The sequence below is a fragment of the Canis lupus genome, chromosome 5 (genome assembly GCF_011100685.1).
Source record: "Canis lupus familiaris isolate Mischka breed German Shepherd chromosome 5, alternate assembly UU_Cfam_GSD_1.0, whole genome shotgun sequence".
NCBI classification, from domain to species: Eukaryota; Metazoa; Chordata; class Mammalia; order Carnivora; family Canidae; genus Canis; species Canis lupus.
The window spans coordinates 25317881-25345294 of record NC_049226.1 but is presented as its reverse complement, the minus strand read 5'-3'; the positions used below and the strand labels follow the sequence as shown (position 1 = coordinate 25345294).

The 27414-nt window shown below is 41.9% G+C and overlaps 1 protein-coding gene across 4 annotated transcripts in view; it reads right to left on the bottom strand.

The window, feature by feature from the left end:
- GUCY1A2 (guanylate cyclase 1 soluble subunit alpha 2) overlaps positions 1 to 23714 on the bottom strand; it is a 428485-nt gene extending 404771 nt beyond the window's left edge. For 3 of the 4 annotated variants that reach the window (XR_005359351.1, XM_038536320.1, XM_038536321.1), the window contains exon 1: positions 22756 to 23103. Coding sequence is in view for 2 of the 4 variants with exons in the window: in XM_038536320.1 (XP_038392248.1) it covers positions 22756 to 23103 (348 nt within the window). In the remaining 2 variants the exon portion in view is untranslated. Of the gene's footprint in view, positions 1 to 22755; positions 23104 to 23588 lie in introns of those variants that run through there. The other variant, XM_038536322.1, reaches the window with a different exon arrangement.
- Between the last annotated feature and the right edge of the window lie 3700 nt (positions 23715 to 27414).

Here is a 27414-nt window from a genome sequence, read left to right as displayed (position 1 = left end):
CCAAAAATAGCCATTGAATTTCAGTTTGATACAAGACCTAATACCAACAATACTCACTTAAGCTGAAAATATACATTCCTTAAACTGAAAAAGCTCCAAAGGGTGATTTATTCAGCCCTTCCCCTACCTCAGACGAGAGCACATTTATGTTATCCAAGAATTTTGGATGTTTTTCAACAAATAACACCACCACTTTCAGTTTGTATAACACTTCACAGTTTACCAAGCACTTTCTTTTCTTTCATCTCATTAGATAGTCACAACAACCTCATGAGTCTCAGAAATAATTATCCACACTCTACAGATAAAAAATTGAGATCTAGAGGTCAAAGTGGCTTGCCTCAGCTACACAGCTGGAAAGAGCCACCAACAAGACAAGGAGTTAGGTCTCCTATGATTTTTCTCCCAGGCAAGTTCTCGCCCATTAGTAATTTATTTGGCTCTGCTGATGATTAAAATAGCCTTCCATGTATCTATCTGAAATCCCTTGTTTCCTTTATTTATTTGTAATGTATATGAGAACAATATTTTCATTTTGTTTTCCCAAATTCACAAATTGTTATTCTCATTTAAATAGTTCTGATATGATTGTTGTCTTCTGTATTGGGTAATTTGGGGAGAAACATGCTTGACTGGTCACATCTTTGTCCACTTGGCCATCTGAATAAAAAGTAGACTGAATAAAAATATGGAGAGAAGATGGTACTGGTTCTAGACACCTTCTCAGGGCAGTGGATCATGCTGTCCTACAAACCAGGAAGGACGTGGCTCCTTCCCAAACCCTCACACCAAACAGAATCTCACAGATGGCCCAGGGCTGACTCAGTCCACAAAGTGAAATAATGCTAAATTTTCTGGATTAAACATTGTCAGAGAAGTCAACACATTGTTGACTGCTAAGTATCAAACACCAAGCCCAACATGTTACATGCAACAACTCATTTAGTCCTTACAAAAATCCCATACAAGAGGAAGAAATATCACCCCAATTTTATAAATGTGAAGGAAACTCACCCCAGACAAATCAAAAAACATGCCCAAGTCATGTAGGTAGTGTCTAAGTCTACATATGTGTCTCCTCTCTGTATGCCTGCCTCCAAAAAGCCAAGCTTTTAATCTGCTTTTCTAAACTGAAATCCATTCTTCTATACTCAAGACAAAAAAGGTTACGGTTGAAAGGAATTAACTCGGCTAGATTGTGTGATTTTGGGTACAGCTTTTTATTTTTCTAAACCTCAGTTTCCTTTTTTTTATAAAATAGAGAAATTCCTAGCACAACTACTTCTCAGGGCAAAATGAAATAAAAGTACAAAGTATGATACATATATATGTGTTAAACGATGATTCTATGAAAAACAAATCTCTTGATGAGCAAGTAGTCAAAAAATTGTTAAATTGAACTAAACTGACCATGTCTAACATCTAGGACAGTCGCCAGGCATGCCTCACAGCCCGAAGATGCCAATTAGATGCTGCAAAGCTAATTAGTGCCATTTCAACTCCTGAATACCCTACCGGATAGGAACAGTCCTCATGTCAGGAAATAATTTCTAGCCCTTTACGACCTCTTTGCAGCCTTCTGCTTGAGGATTTCCAAAGAATTCCCTATTGTTTCCAGTGCTTGGAAGCCACAGAGTGGTGTTTTCCCAACAAGAGCCTGGAAATAAGGGAAGTAATATTTCCTGCCTGACAGTTAAATTATAAAATTAACACACAAAGTGGGGAAATGTTTTGTAACCCTAAATGCACCAGCTTAAACGTTAATTTGTAAAAGGGTGACAGAGAGTTAACTCCAATCATGCAGCCCAACGTGCAGCTCTGGGCAAAGTGGGCCACTGAGACACAGAAGCAACATTGGTAAAGGAGATGAAGACAGGGCTCTGGGAAAGAGGGCAAAGTTAGAGAGGGCAGCCCAAAGGAAAGAGAAATGAGGAGAATAGTTTATGAAACTATCCAACTATCCAACACTGTTCAGGGGCATACTGGCCCTCTGTCACATGGAGAAAGAGAATTCCTAAACTAAAGAAATTCTCCAGCCACCTTGACTAAAGGGGACTCTTGGGAACGGCCGTGGTGCATCAGGTGTCTCTAGCAAGTCTACACCCTACAACCAGAGAGCCAGCTCCTTAAACCGGATTGAAGAATTCGGCATGAGTTTTGCTTTGATGCCAAGTGGATGAAAGCAAACTTTTAATTATGACTTGGCTCATCATGTAGCCTGAGCAGGTAAGAAACATGCTGACCAGACAGACATGGAGTAATAAGCCTCATTTCACAGTTACTGATCATTATAAATAAGTAAATTGTCATGCAGATGCGAACCCAGGTGATGTGGGGTGAATTGCTTAGCCAGTCAGATGCTAAGAGTCTGATGACTTCAGGACACTGACAAAAACAGGTCCTTGGAGTTTAAGAGTCTCACATACTGAACCATCCATAGACTACCTCAGGCGGGTCCTGCCCAGTTCTGCTGCTTCCGCCTCTCTGGGAAGATAGAACTCGAGAGCCTAAATATAGGCAGATTTAGTGTTAACTACAATCTGATGATCCAGACGGATATGAAACGTGCTCACTAGGCAGATAATGACGGCTACGTCATCAGTGTTTATGATGTGCTACATTCCTGAGCAGAGGTACAGAATCGTCACATTTCACTCTGAAAAAAACATGCAGGTAGGAGAACATTAATGCTGCACGATGTGAAAAGCCTTACTTTTTTTCATTTAACTCTATATGAGCACATTTTTAAAATCTAGGGATAACTCCATTATATAATAACTATTACATTGCTCCCCCACTCCTTCTAGCAAAGTGTTACACCAAGATATGTGTATGTATGGGTTATGCACAATTATATGCAATCTAAGAAGAGAAATATATGCCCTCACTCATGAAACAATTTCTGTGATCACCATACCTTCCTTCATATTCAGAAACCAAGCTAGAAGTAACGTCACTGCTCTTCCCAGGCTCTGCAGCATAAGCTAAGCTGTTGGCAGTGTAATGGTTCTGTCACTCCCGTCATAGATGCCTTACCCATGGGAGCCTGGAGCACACAATCATGACAGTGGACAGGAGAACTGGGTCAGCCTGAAACAGAGCCCTGATGAACAAAGAGCCCTTGTGGTTTCTGACACAGGTCTATGTGGGAGTCACAGCACACTCAGGATCTCAACAATTCACAAGAAGAGGTAAGGTTCAGGAAAACCTGGAGGAAATTGCTAGCAGCCACCCCTTAGCAAGTCACAATAGGAACCATATAAGGGGTGAAGTAGGGAGTTCCTGCTGAACAATGTACACATACAATGTTTGCTGAGGATGGAATAATTCATGGACATGTGGACAGACACACCAGGGTGGAAAGGGCTAGACACAGGACACAAGGTACACGTGGTTGCCGGCTTCTTTACTTTGGGCAAGTCACTTCTCCTCTCTGAACTTTAGCTTCCTTATCCTAACATTGGAGTTAATGATAATTCTTGTCCTGTCTCCTTTATGCCATCTCCTGCATGAATCAGGGTGGGATAATGTGTCTTAAAAAATATGCTTCGTAAACTCTAAAAAAGATGTCATTCACTGCTAGTGGCTCTTCTGTACGGAAAGTGTAGGTTACCACATCATTCCCTCACGGTCCTGAAGTGGGGAAAATTAAGAAGGAAAAAAAAAATGTCACTATGCTTTCTGTTCTTTGGTGTTAAAAAAAAAATACAGTGGGTGAAAGCCCCTGATTTTTTAAAATTCTCTTCAAATCGGCTTATACTAACAACTAATCAAATTAAGCTATTTATCACAAAAATGCCCATCATAATAAGAATGGTTGTGGTCATTTTAGAAGAACTCCAACAAAAGACATCAAAATTTGTTCACATTAGAACCAAACTTTTAGCTATGTAGTAATTCTTAGCCATTTGTTCGTCTCATTACCTAACGGAAAATTAGGAAATGGGAAACGGAGTGGGGGGTAAAAGGATGTGAGTAAGAAAGGGATATTGGGAACAGCTGCCTACAGAAGAGAAAGGTTTCTGGCACAGTATTATTTTTTCAAATTCTTTCTAGAATACTATACAGGTTTTAAATATCTTACTCTGCCAATCAGCTCTACAAATATCATTCAAATGTTGACCCATGCAAGTCATATATACACATTCACACCAAACAATGAGAATTGTAATGATATGATGCTTAGGAGCAAGATAGTGACAGGATATCATTCAGCACTTCCCAGCTTCAAAAACATTTTAATTTCCTTGTGCGTACAAGGGCTCTTAACTGGAGTTTCCAAGGCAAACCCAGTGCAGTGGCATCAATAATGGACACAACACATATTAATCAGTAATTTACTCATTTAAGTAGCAAAATCTCCAGAAGCTCTAAGCATTATAAAACATAAGGGCACCGGCTGCCTCATTTGGCCCTGTGAGCTTTATTTCAAATGAACTCTGAAGTAGCAGTGATGGCTCTCTTAAAATAACACATAATAGTTTATGATACCAAATTAATAAGTATAACACCACACAAAGAATTTATATAGATACATCAGGATATATATATATATATATATCCTGATGTATCTACTTGATTTCTACAGACCAAGAACATTAGATAACCTACTGCAGCTATATGAGGTCATACCACTTGTATGGCCATCAATATATCCTAGAGCTTTGTGGGACCAGACAACCAGGTTTGATTTTAGGATTTTAGGTTCACCAAGAGTGTTATCTCCATCCCATCCATTTCCAATCCTCCCAACCCCAAACTTACTTTCCACTCCTTTAAGGCACTAAAATCAAGGGAGGTAGTTTTCAACTAATAATTTAATATAAGCTATTTAAAATACAGTCTGATTAAAATACAGTCTGATTTGTTTAGTGGGAGAGACTCATGGCAGATTTTTGTGGCATGAGATTTTGATAAATGGAGAGAGGGAGAGAGAGATAAGTTGAGAAGAGGGACAACCAGACATAAATGTCCCTACTTCACAATTTTTCTCAATCTTAACTCATAACGTATCAGGGTTTAAACTACTACAAAACACCAGGGCAGAAACCTTGATATGCTCTACTTTGATATGCTCTCACTTACATTTCTGTTAGTTACTCCGGAAGAATAAAATAATAAACTTTGTTACCTTAGGTTTTTAAAATATTTCCAGGCAGGCATATCTTGATTTGATTTATAAATCACATAAAGTACCTGAATACCTTATTTAATGGCCAAGAATTGCTGGTCTGATCACATTTTTACCCTTATACCTTATATATGGTTTTACCATAAAAATGGTAACATTTTTATAGACCCATACTTGAAAGTTACTTACTAATATGTATGCTTTGAAAAATTACGATATCTCTTGGGGTAACTTGCAGCCAAATGTTTTTTCTAATTACATATCCAATGAAATTAGCAATTTCTTTCATTACTGTCATCATTAATGCCATTGATTAAGATGATATATCCCACTGCTATAATCAATAATTGGATATCTGTGATAACTAGATATTTGAGACCTAGACTTTTCTCAACAGTCAAGAATGCAAGGCTAATAGTGGGAAATTACACTTAGAACTTAACTCAGTATTTGATTTCTTCCATCTTCCCCCAACTCCCATCCCTAAAACACAGCTGAATAAGGAGAAAACTCCCCAAGTGCTTAAAATACCAGCAGGCAGCAGCCTCACACACTAGACTTTGCACAGTTAGCTCCTTCCAAGCTGTGGATAAATCCCATCCATTCTCCTGCAGCCCAAAAGTTAGGTTCGTACTTTGAAAGCACACTTTGGTTTCTTTTTGTTTGTTTTTTTTTGTTTTTAATTTGTATTTATTTATGATAGTCACACACAGAGAGAGAGAGAGAGGCAGAGACACAGGCAGAGGGAGAAGCAGGCTCCATGTACTGGGAGCCCGACGTGGGATTCGATCCCGGGTCTCCAGGATCGCGCCCTGGGCCAAAGGCAGGCGCCAAACCGCTGCACCACCCAGGGATCCCCTGCAAGCACACTTTGGAGAAAGAATTTAACTCAGAACAAAAGGAAAGGCTGGTTTTCTTTGAAACATGTTTAGAATGGCAGTACGTTTACGAGAGAGAGAGAGAGAGAGAGAGAGAGAGAGAGAGAGAGAGAAGGGAAGACTTCATAGCTTGCAAACACTGTCAGGTCCACAAAGTGTTACTGATCTTTATGTCAGGAGGAAACAATAAACTTTCTTCTCCAGCATCCACACTAAGGAACTCCCTCATATGTGTCTGAAGCATCAGAGGGAATTACAATAGTAGCTAAAATTTACTCTCAGTAAATGTTCCCTCAGTCTGTGTTCCATTACAACACAATTATCTCATCATTATCGCTCCTTACAAGAAATGCCTTTAGAGGCAGATTCTTTTGTTATGGAGGTAAAAGACATTTTCACTACTTGTGGAAAATTTTTAAAAGACACAATGAGAGTAATTACAGCTACTCCGGATTTCTACTGAATGGCAGTTTTTAATTCAGAATCCAATGACAGAGCTATTTCTCTTCTGCCCCACATAATCAATAGTAGATAGACAGATACACACATACATACATACATTTGTTACATAGACACATAAAGGTAAATACGTAAATATATAACATGCTCTTAAAATAAATTCATGTTTCTATCTGTAAATACCATACGGAAACCACATCTGAAACAATCTCTGCACCCTTTCCTTAGTGAAAAGCAAATAAATTCCTTAAATTAAAAATCAAATATTTCATAAGACAATGTTCAAAAATCAAGACATCTCTCATACACAAATTAAACCAACCACACAAGGAAAACGTCCAATTGGAAGACAGAGTAACCCTGCACTGGGAGAATTTGGTCAACAGGCATTTAAACAAGATACTTGGTTTTGTTGAGGTCTCCAGAAACTTAACTGAATTAAGATGACAGGCTTCTCGCTAGTATGGCGTCAGGTTCTCCTTAAATTTACTGTTGGGGTAATGCGAATTTTTCTTCCAAAAGTTCTTGCTTTCCCTTGAGAAGACTTTACTCAAGAAACAGTTTGGAAGAAAGATAAACTCTTTTTGAAGATTGGATCCTGAAATGTTTGCAACAGAATTCACAAGATAAAGGGGCTGACTTTAAGTATTCTTTCTTCCCATGTAACTAAGACATTGCCAATTTCTAGCACAGAAAAAGCCAACAACAAGTCTCTGTTTAATGAACTAGTGTTGAATTTTTTTTAATATAGTCTGATCATGTAGAAGAAACTTATTCTTTCCTCCTAGTACATCATGTAAACTTACTAGTATAGTGGATGTAAGAGTACATAAGGAAAACCCAATACGATTTCATTTTCAACCTGCCGATTACTAGCCTCATTTTCTCCTCCATAGATCTTATGTTTTGGCTAATGACACAATAAAGTCAAGTATGCACAGTGCACATATAGTAAATATATGATTAAGGAAAAAATAATAAGGTGTAATAATTACTTACATCTGTATAATCTGCCTTATTTTGTTTTTGCTACTGCTACTGATTTTCATCCTAAAGTACATTATTTATCAACTCATTTGTTTCTCACACATTTGCATGGTACAGTTAGAATAAATATTCTTAATTCACTCTGAATTTATTCATTTAACAAAGATTTATTGACTAGCTACTACTATGTGCCAGGCACTGGGAACCCGGGGATTTGCCAGTATATAAAATAGACAAAAATCTTTATTTGATGAAGTTGAGCAAAATTCATCCCAAGAAGGAAAACGAGAGAGCCAATAAGCTACATTTGATTGCGTATGCCCTGCCTGACCTTGTTTTACCTTCCCCATGGCCTTTCAACCGTGTGAATTACATTTGATATAACAACAAAGTAGTGTCCTATTCACTTGGCTCCCAATCCCTGGAGAGAACCTTCCATTAGTGACCTTTCCTTCTGGGTCAAAAAGCTCTCACACTAAGCAAAGTCATATCAGACATGGCAAGGGTAGGAAAAGGGGTTATGTATATAAAATATATATCTCAAATTACCTTTAAAACTGAAAGAGAACACAGTAATACAAGCACAAATCAAAGAACAGTCCCTGCCACATGCTAATCAGCTTACAAAATCCTATCTTTAGTAGTATTAAAATCTGGCGTTCTCAGATCGGTAAAACAATCCAAAAGTTATATTCAGTAGAATACACAAATGAAAAAAGGTACTTCATGATTTGAGTATAAAATTTCTGAGGGATGAATTAGTGACATTTCTGGCCTCATTTGACATCCCATCATCAGTGTAGCTACTAGAGTTAAAATATACCTAGAGAACTGCAAATAGTATGACTATTTAAATTCAACACTCATTAGGTATAAAAAATGACCGATCACTGAGTTATAAAATCAGGACGAGACTGTAATAAAGGAGGTGTAAGTAAAACCAAACACTGCCAGCTGCCTTTGCACCACACCATTCATGCACCATTGTTTCCCCTTGGGTAAAGGGAAAGCATCATCATGCTTAGCCAAGGAGCTCACAAATGTCGCTAGATCAAGCCTATCCTTTCCGAAAGCCTATCTATCTCATCCATCTCCAACTTTTTTTTGACTATTATGTCACCTTCAAACCTGAGTCTCCACTTCTTTAATAAACTTTGATTTGGCCTCACCCGCGCTTCCAACTGTTTCTCTATTTTCACTTGTATTGCCAAAAGTCTTGGATGAGAAATTTATGCTTACAATATCCTTTGTTGACTCATCCTATATTCCCTCTTTAGGTAGGCTTCTATCTCAGAGGCAGGATGGACATCACTTTTCTAAAGCCCCCAGCAGAATCTTGGTCTGGGCTTGAAAGCACCATCCTTAAATTCTCATCATTTCACAAATATCCACCACTACAGCCCTTGTTCCCAGCTGCTCTGCGGCTACCTCCCACACCCACAAGCAAACAAACAAAAAAGGCCCCTACATTCTTCTGGTTCTCTTTGTATAATGCTTCTCGATGCTGTTATTATCTGTGCCTCTCTCTCTTTCACTCAGGGAGCTTGTCAGTTTTCAAGATATTAGCTACTATCTCCATCAGCCCTTACCAAAACCCAATCTCACAGCTCTCACTGTCCATTTAATAAGGAGATTGCCTACCATGTGACAGGCACCCAGTGTGCTGAGGCTGGTGATCCGGTACTGCCAAGTCCTCAAAGAACTCACACAACAGAGCTAACCATGTGCACCTAAATTCAAAAAATCCAAACCCCAGGTTATCATTATAGTTCTCCCAAATGCTACCTCCCCATTGCTGACTGTGGCACTTTTATTGGTTCTCAAACCCACTGTCTCAGGTTGGACTCCCTGGAAAGCACACTCTGAGAAGATGAGCATTCAGAAAGCTTATTAGGGGGTGCTCCTGGAATCAATACCCCTGAAAGAGTATAGAAGGAGGCAGACGGGAAAGAGGAGGAGTTGGACTGGGGGGCAGGCTCAGGGGAGGCCTCAGGTGACCCTGCACAGAGTTCTCCCTTCAGAGCTGGCTAAATGAGGACAAGAAGATCAAGCTTTCCTAGCCCCCTGCTCATTAGTCACTGGAATGGGGCATGACCATGAGCAAGGTAGCTTTCTTCAGTCCAGGCAATGCATGCCTGGGGACCGACAGTGGAGGGTGACTGTCAGCAGCATGGCTAGCATCTAGGGGAATAAGCCCTTCATTTCTAAAGGGGCATCTGGGTGCTGCATCAAAATGTCTACCACACTCACAGAGGCTCAAAATACACAACACATTGGAGGGAACAGAGAGTTCGGAGACAAACACACCAGGATTCTAATCTTATCTCAGTCATTAACTGTGATCCTAGGCAAGTTACTCCACTTCTCTGAATCTGATGAGATTATTTTACAAATGCACAGACACACACTAGGAAAACCTAAACGCCTAACACACGTTAATTCCCCTTCTCCCACCCTATAAGTTTTGTGGATTCTTTTAGATTCTGTTCTTTCTCTTCCAAGTGCTACGACTTCTTTCAAAATGACACTTGCTCATCGAGTCAATAAAGATCCGCCGCGAACCACCCACCACCAGCCAGGACTATGGGAGGCACTGCAAAGACCACCTTGAACAGCTCTGAGAGCACCTCTGTCCTGACAGGGCTTACATTATATGTAGCACATATGCACACAGTAAATAGAGAGGATAACATCTGATGTGAGTGTCCTGATGAAAATAAACAGGTTGCTGAGAGCCTTGGTAAGGGGGGGCTGCTGTCTGCAGAGCCTGCAATCCCCTTCAGAGCCTAAAGCTGTAGGAAAAGCAAAACACCTTCACTGATGCTTCAGGGAGGCTCAATTCCAAACTAATCTTTTTCCTATCTCTTCCCCCAAAGTCCCCTCTCTCCTAACCCTTTTTTTTTTTTTTTCAGGAACCCAGTACCACCCTAACAACATGCCTAATGTACCACATACACAGTTCCCATCGAAATCGCCTTTCCCTAGAAGCCCCACAGCCCCTTCCTCCGGGCAGATGGGCAATTTTGAAGATCTTAGCCTGCTGCAGCCTCCTTGGCCCACAAAGCAATAAAGCTGTTGTTCGTCTTTATACCCAAACTCTGCCAGAGGTCAGAAAGGTAGGCTCTTTGATGCCTAGTAGACCATGCATGGTAAAGCATCACTCCAGCAGTACTGCTGGGAGGACCTAATTAAACAAAGCGTGTACAGCACTTAGCCTGGTGCCCGGTACATGGTAAGGGCTTGGTAAGTCAACACTATTATTACTGTCATCATCATCATCATCATCATCATCATCATCATCATTGTATTTCAAATGGTCTTTTTATTTATTTGTAAGAAACACAGAGAGAGAGGCAGAGACATAGGCAGAGGGAGAAGCAGGTTCCTCACAGGGAGCCCAATGTGGAACTTGATCCCCAACCCCAGGATCATACTCTGAGCCAAAGGCAGATGCTCAACTGCTGAGCCACCCAGGCGTCCCCAAATGGTCTTTTTACATACAAACTTTTCCTTTACCCATATAGCCTCTGCATATGCCAAATAAAGAAAGGCTGGTGTAGGATGGAAGGGAAAGACAGTGGGAGGGGCAGAAGTAGCTCTTCTGTACATTATTTGGTAATTTTTTAAATGTGGGTTTTATGTTTTTTAAATCCAAAAGGACCATATCGAATTTCTGTCTAAATGTCCTACTTCATGCATGTTGTTGAATGCACACTGCGTGCACACTGAGTGAATCACTAAGTGCTCATTTGGTAAATAAATGCTCTCTGAATGAATGAATGTGAGAGTTAAGGGAATGCATGAATGAAATAGAGGCCAATGAGCTTGTGGTTGTGTTTTGGATTTCTAGGACAGAATTCCTGGAAGATTTCATAACCCTGAAAGGTTGCATACCCAAAGATGTTGAAAATATTTCCTACAAAAAGCACAAGAATGCTGAACAAGATACTCCTTATAACAAAATGGAGTAGCTACAGATTTTGCCAAAAACTGGCTGAAGGTAACTGAAGGAGATGTGATCAACAATATGCAGATTGGTTAAATAGCTGATAAAAAGGGGTTGAAGAGGGCAGCCCTGGTGGCTCAGCAGTTTAGCATCACCTTCAGCCCAGGGCCAGATCCTGGAGACCCGGGATGGAGTCCCATGTCGGGCTCCCTTCATGGAGCCTGCATCTCCCTCTGCCTGTGTCTCTGCCTCTCTCTCTCCCTCTCTGTGTCTGTCATGAATGAATAAATAAAATCTTTGAAAAATAAAAATAAAAAAATTAAAAAGAGGATTGGAGAAAGGAGCTAACATTGATTATTTACTGTATTCAAAATACTGTGCTATCATTATCCTTCTCATCTCCATAATCCAATAAATTAAGTATTACCTTCATTTTATCAGCACCATGCTCCAACCAACTGAGCTAACCAGCCACCTTCATTTTATAGGTAAGAAACTGTGCCTTCTAGAGGCTTATCCAAGAATGCACAAAATAATGACTAGAGATCATGTCTGACTCAAAAACCTGTTCTTTTCTCAGAACGTAGGGAGTAAAAGAATCGGACCAATGCCTTGGTCCTCAAAAAATCAGCAAAGCAGCACAATGAAGCCAGTCATAATAGTTAAACACAATGTCTTCACTTCACTATTCACATTTTATTACATATTTACCCTTAAGTAAGAGATTAATATTATTATATATGATTTCAAAATGGGAAACAGAGACGGAAGTTATTTCCCCAAAGTCAAATTAAAATAAAAATCAGAATGCAGCATTTATTGAATTTTAGCTTCCGTGCACATACACATACACACACATACAGGCATTTTTCAAGAAAACAAAACAAGCACATCAGCCAAATGATACAGAGAACCCTAAAAGTTAAAAATTCTTTTAAAATCCACTCCTACTTTGCCTCCCTTTGCCTAAGAGACCCCACCCCACTGGATGGTGAGAACTTTGAGGCTACAAGAACTGTGGTTCTCTGGTGACTCCATATCAAAGAAATGTCCTGTTATGAAACATCTGGTTATCTAAGACATTCCACTTGCCACAATGTCCACACATCTACATGTAAAGTGGTCATTATAATGCACAATGATGACACTGAGGTACTGAGGCACTAAATCCTATAAGACAGGCTCTGGGACGATCAAAGACTAATTAATAAGAAAAAATTGCTTAACCTTTAAGAGTATTTTATTGAAATTCATCTATTCACAGATTGCTACTGCATATGTAACAGTTTACTTAGAATGTCTGGATCACCAAAAACTACCTGAAAAGATAAAAAAAATATCTGCTAGAAAAAGGAAGGAGGGAGGGAGGGGAAAGAGAGAAAGAGAAAGATGGAGAGGAGAGGAAAGGAAAGCAAAAGAAAAGAAAAGAAAAGAAAAGAAAAGAAAAGAAAAGAAAAGAAAAGAAAAGAAAAGAAGGAAGAAAATACTATTATCTCCAATATAATAGGAAACGTATTGGCAACCAGCATTACTGTAATTTCCGTAGGTTTTCATACTCAAGAAGCAACGTATCAAGTCTGAGAGGAGGAAACTTCATTGTATAGCAACTAGGAGCCCATAAACAATGCAATGAATGATGTAACTGAATGTTCTTCTATTTTTCTTTTTTCTTTTTTTTTTTTTTGTTCTTCTATTTTTCAAGGATTAATTCTGACTCTGAAAACATCATGTAAGTTCCAATCAAGCAGATAGAACTGAGTTTCACAATCACTAACTTGTTATGAGTTATTGAATCTGGGGTTTTGGGGGGTTTTTTTTTGTTTTGTTTTGTTTTGTTTTTGGAGGAAGGAGGGAGGATGACCTGGAGGAGGACCAATCAGCTATTCTAACAGAATTAATTCAATAGCAAAAGAATAAGATCCAGATATAAGTTAAATAAGCTTGATATCCGATCTGCATCCAATACGGATGGTTAGAAATGACTTTGACTATCACAGCCTGCCCCACGTGACATTCTCCCTCATTATTTCCCAAGACAAAACCCTCCACTTCAATGATTGCCCCAAAACACCTCAGACTCAATCTGACATATAGGCCTTTTAATGCATAATGCATACCTTTGCCCCTTCGTACCTACCAAGTCATACTCGTCATCTCAGTTTAGGAATTTGTAGGCTACAAATTCATTATCTCCAACCCCAGCTAGGCCCTCAAAAAATACCCAACAATACATCTACCTGATTCCAGTCAATTTTCTTCTCCATTCCTTAAATCAACAATTTCTAACTTTACCACTTTCCTAAAGATTCTATCCCTCCAAAGCCTAGTTTAAAAAATATATCTATAATAAATATTTATTTATTATTTATTAGATATTATTTATTTATATTAAATATTTATTATTTATTATAATAAATAAAAAATATATCTTTTAAGACTTATTAATTTTAGAAAGAAAGAGACAAAGCATAACAGGAAGCGAGCGACAAGAAGGGGAAAGAATCTTAAGCAGACTCCCCGCTGAGTGCAGAGCTCAACATGGGTCTCAATTTCACGATGCTGAGATCATGACCTGAGATGAAATCAAAAGTCAAACACTTAACCAAGTGAGCCACCCAGGCACCCCCAGTGCCATTAGTATTCTATAGTGGTTACTGTAGAATAGGTATGTGGATGTAATGGTTTGTGAAGATTTTTATTTAGTATAATGTTTGATAACATAAGATTTCTTAAACATTTAAATAATAATGAATAAAATAGCATAGTGGAGATACTATTTCTATATCTTATAGAGATCCACATCTGTTTAACAGAAAATATACAAATGCCTATAAAGTGAGAGCACATATGCTCTCCCAAACAGTTACTGTGTTTATAGTCATGTAAGATAATTTAAGATAATCATACTAACTAAATGGAATAAAATCTATAGATTATTGTGAAGCTCCAATAGAACACACAATACAGAAGTGTTCCAAAAATATCAAAGCACTGTAAAATATGTTATATTTACACTTTTTTGTAATTCAGCTACAACTACAAACAGAACAGTTAAAACAATCAACTAAAATATGGCAGCACAAAATTGTGGTAGCCTGCAAAGCACTACCAGATACACCACAAACGATACAAGGATTTATTCAACATTTATTCATTCTCGTAACATTTATTGGGTGCCTTTGTAAATCAGACTTTCTGCTAGACATGAACATACATAGATCTCTGTTTCAAGGAGGCAGAACAAACCAAAATCACATTACCACACAATAAGTCCTATTATAGAGATATGAGTGGTAACTTAGAATTCCCCAGGGAAAATAATGCAGTGACAAGAAACAAGATGGATGCGTCTATTTGTCCATCTGTGGTTGTGTATGCACAAAACTAATTAGAAGAACCAGTCTTTCCCAGTATTATGTTGGAGGGTTCATGCATGAAAAAGCATAGGCATAAAGCAACAAGAAATAGAAGCATGTTTTAGAATGTTTTTATTTCCTCCACTGGGCACAGCAGACTCACACATAACAAATACAACACAGTTAAAGGAAAAGGAGTCAAGGTGACTTCAAGGACTTACAATTAAGAGATGCAGGATTTCCACACACACACACACAGCCTCCTCTCATGACAGACTGGTTCTAGAGTTCTCTACAAATGCAAATTTCTGCAAATGTTGGATCACCATTTATTTGGAGAGTTCAACTAGACTCCTACCCAATTTAGCCCCTGAAAGAGAGAGAAAGACTAATTGGCTACAGAGGTAGATATTAGCAACTATTATTGTATTTGTCATGTTTTAGTAGGGTTTGAAGGGGGGTTCTATATGTCTGCTATCTGAATGTCCTATCACTTCTTTTCTAGGAAAAAAAAAAAATTCTGGCATCCAGATCTGTTTCTCTCTCCCTTCACCTTTAAGAAAGAAAATGTATTGGCATACAAACAAGTCACTGCTCCAAAAGGAACCGGTAGGTGGAACATTTGAGAAATGCCATGTCAGTCTCATTCTGAAAACCAGACGCTGAAAGTAATGTCAAGTGGACCCTCAAAACAATCTTTCTCTTCCCTACTCCTCCCTTCTTCTCCCGTCTCCTCTACTGGCTCAAACATGAATATCTGTTTCTGGGGATGCCTGGGTGGCTCAGTGGTTGAGCATCTGCCTTTGGCTCAGGTCATGATCCCGGGATCCTGGGATCAAGTTCCACATCGGGCTCCCGGGGCGGGGGTGGGGGACCCTGCTTCTCCCTCTGCAGTGTCTCTGCCTCTCTCTGTGTGTCTCTCATGAATAAATAAATAAAATCTTTAAAAAAAATACCTGTTTCTGAATTCTGAGGAAAGAGGCCACAGGACACTGAAGGCAATGACATGTGACCTACTGAACATGAACTTAGGGAAGCTAACAAAGCATCCACAGGAAAAATGGGAAAAGAGTCACAAATAATCGAAACTATAAATAGTGAAATGTTGGATACCTTCTACAGCACAACCAACAAGATTATTCTGAACATTAATGATACCATATAAGATGTGGCTCAAGTCACCACCTTTATTCTGTCCCTGTTAGGGCAATAAGTGCCTGGGACATATTCACTGACAAAGTAGTCACTTCCAGATTCAGTCTTTAAAAAAAAAAAAAAAAAAAAAGCAGTCTGTACAGCTCACTGAACCTAGATCAATGACCCTGAAGCCTTGAAGATCCTGAAGGTACAGAATTCAGTCTCCTTTAAGCACAACTTTGGTGTGCCTTTATCAGTCACCTGGAGCATGGTTTAAAATTTAGTCTTGGCCCCTCCCCAGAGCTACAAGCTAGACCTTCTGAGGAAAAGGCCCTGGATTCTGCATTTCTGTATCTTCCTTCAGCTATTTCTTATGTTCACTGTGGTTCGATAACCACTAGCTTAAAGGAAGATCTGTTTAATAAGCCTCAAATAAAGCCTGTACAGAAAGTGACTTCTCACTGTTCTATTTATAGGAATGTTCGCTGTTTCTCCATTTCCCACCACAGCCCAACAAATCTCCAGGCTTCAGAGATATTTCCAGCTCCCTGACTTCCTAAATCACTCTAGTCTGGAATTTTCAATTTTATGAGGTGCTCTGAGCTTACAGCACATACTTCTAGGTCTCCGGATCCTGTCCCGAAGTGATATTTGAGGAGCAAGATTATGTCATTCCATCCCCTAACACTGCATTTTTGGCAGCAGTAGCCCACTTGCTGACAAACATTTTTCTCTCATTTGGGAGAGAACTGTACAAAAAGTCTAAGCAGAAAATATAAGGAAAGCGGAGGAGAGTCACCACATTTACCTAATTCCTTAAAATACACACGGGCCACTCAACATGCTGCAAGAGGAGGAAACTATTCTACCTGTGTCTTACAACACGACTGCATTCTGAAGTCTCACTTTAAATGGCAGATGTAAGTAAAACTTGAACAGGTTTGCATACTGGAAAGTACCTCTCACAGGCCGGGTACAAAATCTAAATATTTTGTTTTGATGGAACCAAATATAACACCACAAACATCAAATACAAAACAAATTATGTAATTGGACAATTAAACAAAGAACATCCATTCATTTATTCTGAGCATTTTATTGACCAGCCATCAGGTCCCAGGTACCGTGCTAAATATGGGATAAACATAAGAGTATCAAGGTAAGGGATGCCTGGGCGGCTCAGCAGTTGAGCATCTGCCTTCAGCCCAGGGTATAATCCTGGAGTCCAGGGATTGAGTCCCACATCGGGCTCCCTGCCTGGAGCCTGCTTCTCACTCTGTCTCTCTCTGTGTCTCTCATGAATAAGTAAATAAAATCTTAGAAAAAAAAAAGTATCAAGGTAAGAGAATTCAAAAAGGGGAACTTTAACTTTTGAGCTAAATCTCTAGCTCATGCATCAAATAAGGGCCTGCAGAGAAACTTCATCACCAGATAGCCCTAGCAAATATTCTCCCTGCTAGGTCGGTTAATTTTTTTTCTTCCTACATAGGTGTGAAATTCCAAGAGATCATTCTATCTTCTTGCTAACTCACAGCAAATGACATATATTCAGAGACAATGCATTTATTTTACTATCATATTCAATGAAATATGTATTTTTTTCAATTTTTACCTTCAGCTCCATTTGACAGAGGGAACAAGACAAAATAAAGGACAACGACGAGAGCCATGATGATAGCAGAGGGGTAACAGGTTACAGTGCTCTCCCCACACATCCCCAAGTATTTCAAGGTACATAAATCAAATACTAAGACGAATATATAGTCACTTATCACCTCTGCCTATAAACTAATTACCCGATGGCATTTCCCATTGTCAAAATTCATCTTCAGAAAGAAGGCTTAACAATTGAACCAGTAGCCAAACTGGAATAGAGTGCTGTCCACAAAACACAAATGCCAGTAGCTGGGTAACTGTTGCACCTCTCAGTTGCCTAAACCCCTGAACACATGTACAAACTAGTTTGAATGCAATGGATGGGGAATGCTTGAAATTCTCGGGCAAATAAAATAAGCAGTTTCTCTGTCACCTCTTTTATTTTCTTTCTAATCTAAAAGTGATTTATTGTGAAATATCCAAATTCCACCAAATATATATGTGCTTGTATTTTTAGAGAATTTACAAGATTAGTTTTCATCTTGCCACACAGCATTCAGCAGTTTGCTGGAAATATTTGAATTTGCAATGATTACATATGCTTGTGCACACACAGGAGTCCTAGCCAGGGAGCCAAAATGGGACTCCAATTTTAATTTTTTTAATGGATTGGTTGGGCTATGCCAACAAAATAAACTCCTCCTTATCACCTTTTTTTTTGTTTTGTTTCTGACTACATGACATCAGTTTACCCATAAACTCTTTCCATAAGGTTACTAGCAAGTAAATTATTGTAAAAAAAAAAAAAAAGGAAAAAAGAACAATTTTAGATCATTTAGAGACATTCAACTTTGGTTTAAATTAATGGATCTTGGTCTGAAACTAACATTTGATTGAGTTGAAAAGTTTCACAAAAAAGAGTGCTCCTCTTTCACAACAAATCTAGAAGGTAGTTTTTATTCATATTCCACAAAATGTGAAACTAAGGCTCTGAGAAGGTAGGAGTTGCCTTTCCAGGGTTTCACACTTAGTAAGGAGCTCATAGAGGTATTGAAACCCACCATTGTCAAATTCCCAATCCTTCAGCCCCGCCATGTTGTTTCCTGATGATTAGGGATGAGGCAGAGAAAGGCACTAAATGGCCATTAAATTCCAGTTTCAGATTATAGCATCTAATTCCTACAAATACAAAAATATAGAACTTTTAGAATATCTTTTGTCTAACTTTTTAATTTTAATGAATGTGTTTCAGAACTTTGTTAGCCATGTTGAGCCCCAAATTATAAAAACTTCAAAAAGATACGTAAATTGATGAAACATCCTATCTCACAAATACACTTTATCTTTCGCTATTTACATGTTAGAACATGGTCACATTCTAAGGGTTTTTTTTTCTGAGGGTTTATACATGTCAGAGAATGTTAGAGAATTCCTTTTATTTAATATCAGGGGACGCTAAATATGTATTTTTTATGTCCTTCTACTTTTTCCTAAGCATGTATCAATATAAATTCTTTTCTACAAATAATGAAACAATTTAGGGGTTTTTTTTGCTACTTGAATCCAGGCTTCTGTCACATTTTTTTCCTCGCTGTTCTCTCGGTTTCTTGGATTATTTTCCATCAGTAGGTTTCCTTGAACCCTTATGTGCAATACTTCAGTTTTGTGACTTTTTTTTGTCTGTCATTCTGCTGCCATAGCTTCTGAGGTCTTCAGAGCCACCTGCAATGCTGTTAACAGCCCATAGTTCTCTGACAAGTAAACTAGGGAAGCCATGGCCTTAAATCGGTCTCCTGGAATATCTTCACTGACAGGCTGACATTAGCAAGCCCCAAACCAATAAGTAACAGGGGCTAAGTGATAGGGTTCCCAGCAACTCCAATTTATAAGAACAAAATAGAAATAGATGAGTTACTCAATTCACCCCTGATGTAAAATCCCCAGCTGTTTCTCCATATGTGTTCCCAAGTAAATTATTTCAAAATAAATAATGTAATAAGCAATTTATGCATCTACATCCAGGTCTTTAGGTTTATTTTTATTGTTATGGCTGTGCCCTAGAGATTCACAGTAAACAAAATTATCCAAAGTGAATGATAAATAAACTTCCCCTAGACAGCTCCAAGACAATTGGCGTTCTTTTGTTTTCCTTCAATATAGCTTCCTTAAAATAAAGGCTATAATTAAAGAAGTTCCATGAGGTCAAAGACTGGGAATGTTTTGTTTGGAATTTGTATTACCAGCACTTTACACAATACTTGCCACACAGTAGAGCCACAAATTTTTTTTTTAATAATTGCATCAAAAAATAATACCGTGGTGTCCCTATTTAAGGAAGTAATCTACTCTCTTCAAAGTTTTAGAACTCATAGGGCCTGCTTTTCTTTTATATGCCCTTATAAAGTTTATCAAAAACTTAAAAAATATGTCTTCATAGAGTGCAAGAGCAGGGAGGGATCCTAAGTATAACACCTTGCAGCCAAGAAGGCTTCTAGAGAGTGAAAGTCATATGCACAGAAATATGTAGGTAGCTAGTCATCCAAGGCACAGGGAATGAGAATCAGGTCCCCCGAATTCCAGAATTTTTTCGATTTCATCAATTCACATTACTTTTATCATTTAAATGGTGTGACGTATCTAAATGTGACTATCAAAATGTCAAAAACCTGAGTTTGGATTTTCCAATGATCAAACAACTAACTTAATTACTTGGCAATACTCATATTTATTAAATTCATTTCCTCCTGGCAGATTATTCTGAATAAAGAACCAACCTCCAGTGATTGAGATGACATTCCATGATGAGGCCAGTAGGAAAGCAGGAACTTCCACAGCAAGGATGAGTGTAGGAAAGGTTCCCAGCGCTCAAAACAGCTAGATATTCCCACCTCCAAATGCTCTGGTAACAATTATTCTTTATGAAATTATTTATTTAAAAAAGTCATTCGGCTCTAATGAAAGAGAATGGAAAAGACATCATTTGTCTCCCCAGGTGTTTTCAGAGAAGTTTAGAGTGCAAACCATGTAGGAAAACAAATCTGCTGAAACTTCTTGAAGCAAGGTTCTAGACAGGCAAATAAAAAAACAGGAGTGGATATTACAAAAGTAAGCCACTGCTTTGAAATATAATCTTTCTGTTGTCTTTGTGTTACCAAGTCTATACGGTTTGCTATGGTTAGCAAATTTGTTTATACGTGCCTTATGAGGCTGAAAAGATTCACATTATATTTACCTGTATATTGTCAGTATGCTAGCTAATAGAGTTCTTATCCTTATCTTACCATAGCCATTATGTAGGTACATGCTTTTTATCCGTCAAACAACTAGCGTCATTCAAAATTGACTTATAAAGGTAAAAGCCAGAAACTACTTCCTTGCTCTTATTCTGGCAGTAAATATTTGGATTCAGATTATTTTACCCACCTCTCACATAAGCTGTTGAGAATAGTCTTCAGTGACAGTGGCATTACCAGAGGCACATGCCATAGAGATTTGTAAATTCTGATTCGCAGGCAAAAAGAAAACTCGGATATTATAAAAACAAACCTTTCTTATAAAAATAAAATTAAAAAAAAACCTTTCCAAACTAGTCATTATCTTCAAGCAAATCACTGTATCAGAGACAAATCTGTTGTACTGAGGAATTACTACACTGCACAAATGTAGCTTGAAATACTGACACAAAACTACAGACGAGCAGGATTACTGTCCTGCTTTTGTAAAGGTTTATAATTTCAACAATCTGCAACATCAAATAGTTTCTAAGATTATGCTTCTTGGAAATATTTGCAATAAAGAATAGCAAACAGTAGTCACCCCATTCTGACTTTTGTTACTAGGTTATCAATGGAACAAGTGGCAAAAGATATGTGCAAGGGAAAATGCACAAGGCAAAGAAGATGCGAAGAAGAGTTTCATCGTTAAATGAAAGAGAAGGTTGTTTTTCAATGCAAAGGCCACGGAAATATTTGTAGGAATGCCTGGTATTAATACTCTGTAACTGAAACTCCAGAGTGGTCAAATAAGATCAATGATATTCCCATTCATTTTGGAAACTTTGAAAAACTAAGGAGAGTCCCAGGGGTGCTTAGGTAAAAGTTCTTCTGTCAGGAGTGGAAGCCCTGGGACCCAAGACCGGAATGAGAATAAACAGTGGATGGATGGAGGTTTGACACCGAATCTCCAGGATTCTGTCTGCGGTGGAGGGGATTCCTTCCGAACAGAGCTCATCGGCCAGAGAAAGACTGGAACAGGGGTCCGGCATCCCTGCAGTCGGTAAAAATCAAGGGCAGCTGAGTAGCCTGAGCAGGAAGGAGGCAGAAGTGCTACGGGAAAATGTCTAGAACGTGGGGCAGTCTGAAGGACACCTGCAAGTACCTGCAAGTACTGATACACACACCCCGAGTGCGTACAAGTTTAGAGAGGGTTAGGAGGGCACCTGGTAATTCAAGACATTTATAAAGGAGTAAAAATACAGAAGGCGGCCACGACAAAATGAGGGAGGAAGCACTGAAGAACCAGGGAAAAGGACCTGAAAGAGGAGGCAGGGGTGCGAGAAACAGCAGACCGTTTCGGGAGGCAGACACCAGGTTTACCCAGAGAAGAAAGTTGAGCCAGTGGATGCTCAGGGAATAAGGAGGGGGGAGAGGGCTGGGGAGAAAACCGAAGAGTCGAGGCTGGAGGTTTCATCGTTTGAGGGCAACTCAAAAAAGTATCTGACAGCCAGTTCCTGAAGATGCTTGGGAAAAGGGATGCAACACAGGAGGCAGAGCGCCTGTGGAATTCCGAGATGTCAGAGAAGGTCAGGCTGCGACCAAGAGAGTGTGGGAAACCAGAGCGGAAGAGTTTCCTGGAAGGGGTAGGGGCTCCTCCGGGATCCCGGAGATGCAAACGAGGGACCCGCCAGGGGGACGTGCAGACACAACACGGCGCCTGGGAAAGTTTGCGGGACGGAGAACAGGTGGGTGTGAAGCAGCCAGGGCCGCCGGGGGCGGACGGCGGGCCAGGCGCGCGGCTCGGGGGGACGCCCCGGCCCCGGCCCCGCAATCGGGGCACCCGGGCGCCTCAGCCCGCCCCGCCGCGCCCCGCCCCGCCCCGCCGCGCCCCGCCGCGCCCCGCCGCGCTCCCGCGCCCCCCTCCGGCCGCGCTCTCGCGCCCCCCTCCGGCCGCGCGCAGGGCCGGGGCCGCCCGGGGCTCGCCCCCCAGCGGCCGGGCTCGCCGCGCACGCCCCGCTCTCCCGGCGCCGCCGTCCCGATCCCCGCTCACCGAGGGCGCCGTCAGGCGGCTGATGCTCTCGCCCAGCGAGTCCAGGTTGACCCGCCTCCGGCGCTGCGCCCTCCTGGCCCCGGCCGTGGCGGCGGCGGCGGCGGCGGCGGCGGCGGAGGAGGAGGAGGAGGAGGAGCAGGCGGCCGGGGCCGGGGCCGGGGCCGGGGCCGGGGCCGCGGCGGGGGCTCGGGCGGCGGCCGCGCGGGGCTCGGGCGGCCCCGGCGGGCTCCGGCTGCCGTTCCAGCAGAGCCTAGCCAGCGGGCACTCCCCCTCGTCCTCGGGGCTGGTCTCCAGGTAGTCGGAGCCCAGCGAGCTGAAGGACTCGGACGAGATCTTCCTCCGAGACATGCTGCGGGCGGCGCGGCGGCGGCCGAGGCGGCGGCGGGGACGCGGGCGGCGGGTCAGGCGCGTCGGGGCCGCGGGGCGCTGCGGCGGCGCCCGGCCGGGAGGGGGTCCCCGGAGCCGCGGAGCCCGCAGAGGCGGCTGCTCATGGCGGGAACTTGCGGCCCGGGCGCGGCGGCGGCGGCGGCGGCGGCGGCGGCGGCGGGGTGAGGCGAGGGGCCGCCGCCTCCGCTGCTGCTGCTCGCGGCGCCGCCTCTGCGCTCCTGGGGCTCCGCTCGCGCCGGCGGGGAGGCTGCGAGTGCGCGACCGCGGGCGGCGGGCGGCGGGCGGCGGGCGGCGGGCCGGGAGGCTGAGCTTCTGCCGCCCGCGCCGATCGCGCCCCCCTTCCCTCTGTCCTCCCGCCCCTCGCCGCCCGCCTCCCTCCTTCTCCCTTTATCGTCCCCCCCCCCCCCACGCGCTCCCTCCGCCGGTATCACGTGTCGCCATCATACTCATTGCGAGTCTCTGCCTCGCCTGTCGCCACGTTTCGGGAGCAACGAGGACACTCGGCCGCCGTCCCCCGCGCGCCCTCCCCGTCGCCCCCTCCGCCGCCTCCAAGGAGGGGCGCGCGGTGGCTCGGATCCGGCCAAAGGGCCCCAGCGCCTCGCCCCGGCCCGCGCCCGCGGGAGACGCAGCGGGGGGCAGGCGGGGGCGGGACGCCTCCCTCCGGAACCTCGGGGACGCGGCTGCCGTCTCCCTGCCCTCCTCCGAGTTTATGGAAGTTCTGAGGCCAAGGGGAAAGGCCAGTCGGCGCAGCCCGCCCGGCCCAGAGGACGCGCGTACCAGGGAAGGGCAGCGGCAACGTGTCTGCGCGCAGCCTGCGGGGAGCTCGGGCGGGGGGCGGGGCTGACGGTGGGCCTGGGTCGAGGCCGCGGACGCTCGGGGGAGCCCCGGGCCGGGAGGCGGCGACCGAGGACGGCGTCCCGGGCGAGAGCCCCGTTGCTGCGCGTCGGCGGGCTGGGCGCTGGGGCTGGGCGCTGGGGCTGGGCGCCGGGGCTGGGCGCTCGTGCTGGACAGCGCCGCTGGCCACCTGCAGCCGCGCGGCCGGAGCGCGGGCCGGGCGCGCTTCCTCCGCCCCTCGGTACCTGAGCCCGGCCGGGGGAGCCCCGGGCAGCCTCGGAACGCCTCTCCTGCTCCCGGCTCTGTACGCCAGGCACGCGGTCTGTTTGCACTTGGCTGCCAGTGCTGCTCCGAAACCTTAAGGAGAACGGAGAGAAAGGCTCCTCAAAGCCCACGAACACACTCGCCTCCAGTTTGCGCCGGAGCTGCTCCATTCCCGAGCTGGCCTCGTGGCAAACCAGCAGCCGCTCTGGGCGCCCGGCCCCACTGCGCCTGCTTATTTAGCTCCAGAAAAGCCCCAGATCTGTTCTGACGTTAGGGGAAGGGATGGGAAGAAGCGGCAAATGAGAGTCCCCAAAAGAGGGGTCCCAGGCTGTGCTTCCCCCTGTAGCAAAGAGGATGAGCACCCCCCCCACCTTCTCCACTCCTCTATAAAAGTTCAGGAGCTCCAGCTTTAGCTCCTCTAGGATACAGATGCTAAAGCATCTTTTGTGTATTGTGTTTTTTTTTTTTTTCTTAAGGACTGGTCCTTCCAAGGTGTGGGCTGTGTGTATTTAAACACAAACAAAAATCCAAACACCTTTGCTGTATGCTTTTAACTTTAATTCGACCCGATTGCTTATGAGGACCCAAATAAATATAAATGCTTTTTGAGGTCTCCTTTTATATTTTGGAAACATCCACTCAGTTGATTCAGAGACATCTCTTATCCACAGATTTTAAATAGGCATTAAAGTTATAAAAAGTGTGTACTCTCACATGTGACCTTTCAAAAATATAAATATTCTTGGGATGCCTGGGTGGCTCAACGGTTAAGCGCCTGCCTTCGGCTCAGGACGTGATCCCTGAGTCCCTGGACGGAGTCCCACATCAGGCTCCCTGTATGGAGGAGTCTGCTTCTCCCTCTGCCCATATCTCTGCCTCCCTATCTCTGTGTCTCTCATGAATAAATAAATAAAATCTTTAAAATATATGTACATATAAATATTCTTTCTCAACCTGCTGAATAAATTGCTAACCACATAGGTTCTCTTAGCACAGGAAATTTAGGCTTCTCTTTTAAAATCATAATATTGGGGATCCCTGGGTGGCTCAGTGGTTTAGTGCCTGCTTTTGGCCCAGGGCGTGATCCTGGAGTCCTGGGATCAAGTCCTGCATGGGGCTCCCTCCACGGAGCCTGTTTCTCCCTCTGCCTGTGTCTCTGCCTCTCTCTCTCTCTCTCTCTCTGTGTCTCTCATGAATAAATAAATAAAATCTTTTAAAAAATAAAATAATATTATAATTATAGTTATTATACATAATCACATATAATAATTATTACTATATTATTTTGATTGTATAGTGTATCTCCTGCTGATTTTCCCATTACCTCATTTAATTCTATATGTATCTGCTTCCACTGAAAATTAGACACAAATTATGCTTTTTACCATTAAGAATAGTCATTGATTTTGCTAAAAAGTTTCTCTGGCTCCTCTTTTTTTTTTTTTTTTTTCTGAAATATAGTGAATGGTTCCTTTGAAAATTGCATTACTACAACTTTGAAGAAACTGTTAATCTTGCTGTGCAGTATCCATCACAGCATAAATTGAGTTATTATTTCTCTTCTTTAGTAATGCTGATGTAATTGGCCTGTTCTTCAGACTCACAGGATTTTAGAGCTTCTGGTAAGGATACTAAATCACATGCCCTTCATATTCTATTAATGAACCACTGTTCAGAGCACCTGTGCGTGCACACACATTCTTTTATGGTAATAGTAAATACTTGTACGTTAATTTAAAACCAGAACTTTTACTAAACATTCCAACTCTTGTCTCAAAGTGAAAATGACTGAGTACAACAACGAGTATCATTTGTTTATAAAACCACAAGAGGCCTAAGAAGTCTTCCTGTTTATACTGGAAGTTTATTGCCAGAAAGAACTCTGAACCATTGGGACATTTCCGCCTTGTGTGAACCATTTGAATCAAAGACTCTTTACAGAACCTAGCCAGCTGAAGTGGTCTTTCAATTTTCTGTATAAATTATCCTGCCTTTCATCATGATTTTTCCCACTGATTTCTATAAACAAATGGAGGTCTAAATATAGACAGTAGATCATCTACATTACTTTCAAGAGTTTCCTTTGTATTTCTGTTCAGGAGCAGGGTTCAAAAACTCTCAATATAAGGAATGCTGCGTTCTGTTCTCAAAAGGAAATACAACCTATTCTCATAATTAAAAAAAAAAAATAACCTTAGGCCTAGTATAAGGAATTCAAACACTTTAGGAAAGAATGGTCCTAAAATAAAACATGATGTGTTTGCTCTCTGATTTTAGGAAAAGAGACTTTCACAGACTCATGCCCACAAATCCAGTCCTGCTGGATGTATCATGCTTCAATAAATTCCTTAAAGCATAGTCTCCTACTGGAAAAAAAAATGCACTTGGTTTGTTTATGAGGCTGGTGAGGGCACCTGAGGACTCACTTCAGATTGATCAGACATTGGAGAGAACTCCTTAGGAAAGCAGATTCTCATGGTTAATTAATTTATGACAGAGAAGCAAAGAATACACAATGGGGAATGGATGTTTAAATGGTATTTGGATAACTGGAAAGTCGCATGCAACAGAATGAAACTGGACCACTTTCTTACATCATATACAAAAATTAACTCTACATGGACTAGAGGTGAATAGAAGACCTGAAACCATAAAATTTTTAGAAGAAACATAGGCAGAGAGCTCCTTGGCATTGGTATTAGCAATGAATTTTTGGATCGAACTCTAAAGGCAAAGGCAAAAGGGGTACTTGGATGACTCAATGGGTTAAGCATCTGCCTTCAGCTCAGGTCATGGTCTCAGGGTCCTGGGATTGAGCCCCACGTCTGGCTCCCTGCTCAGTGAGGAACCTGCTTCGCCCTCTGCCCCTTCCACTACTCTTGTGCACACTTGTGCGTACTCTCTCTCAAATAAATAAAATCATCTTTAAAAATAAAAGCAAAGGCAACAAAACTAAAAACAAACAAGTGGGATTACATCAACCTGGAAACCTGCATAACAAAGCAAACTATCAACAAAATGAAAAGGCAACCTACTAAATGGGAAAAGATATTTCTACATTATATATCTGACAAGGAATTAATATCCAAAATATGTACAGGACTCAAACAACTTGATAGCAAAAACAAAACCAAAACAATCCAATTAAAAAATGGGCAGAGGATCTAAATAAAC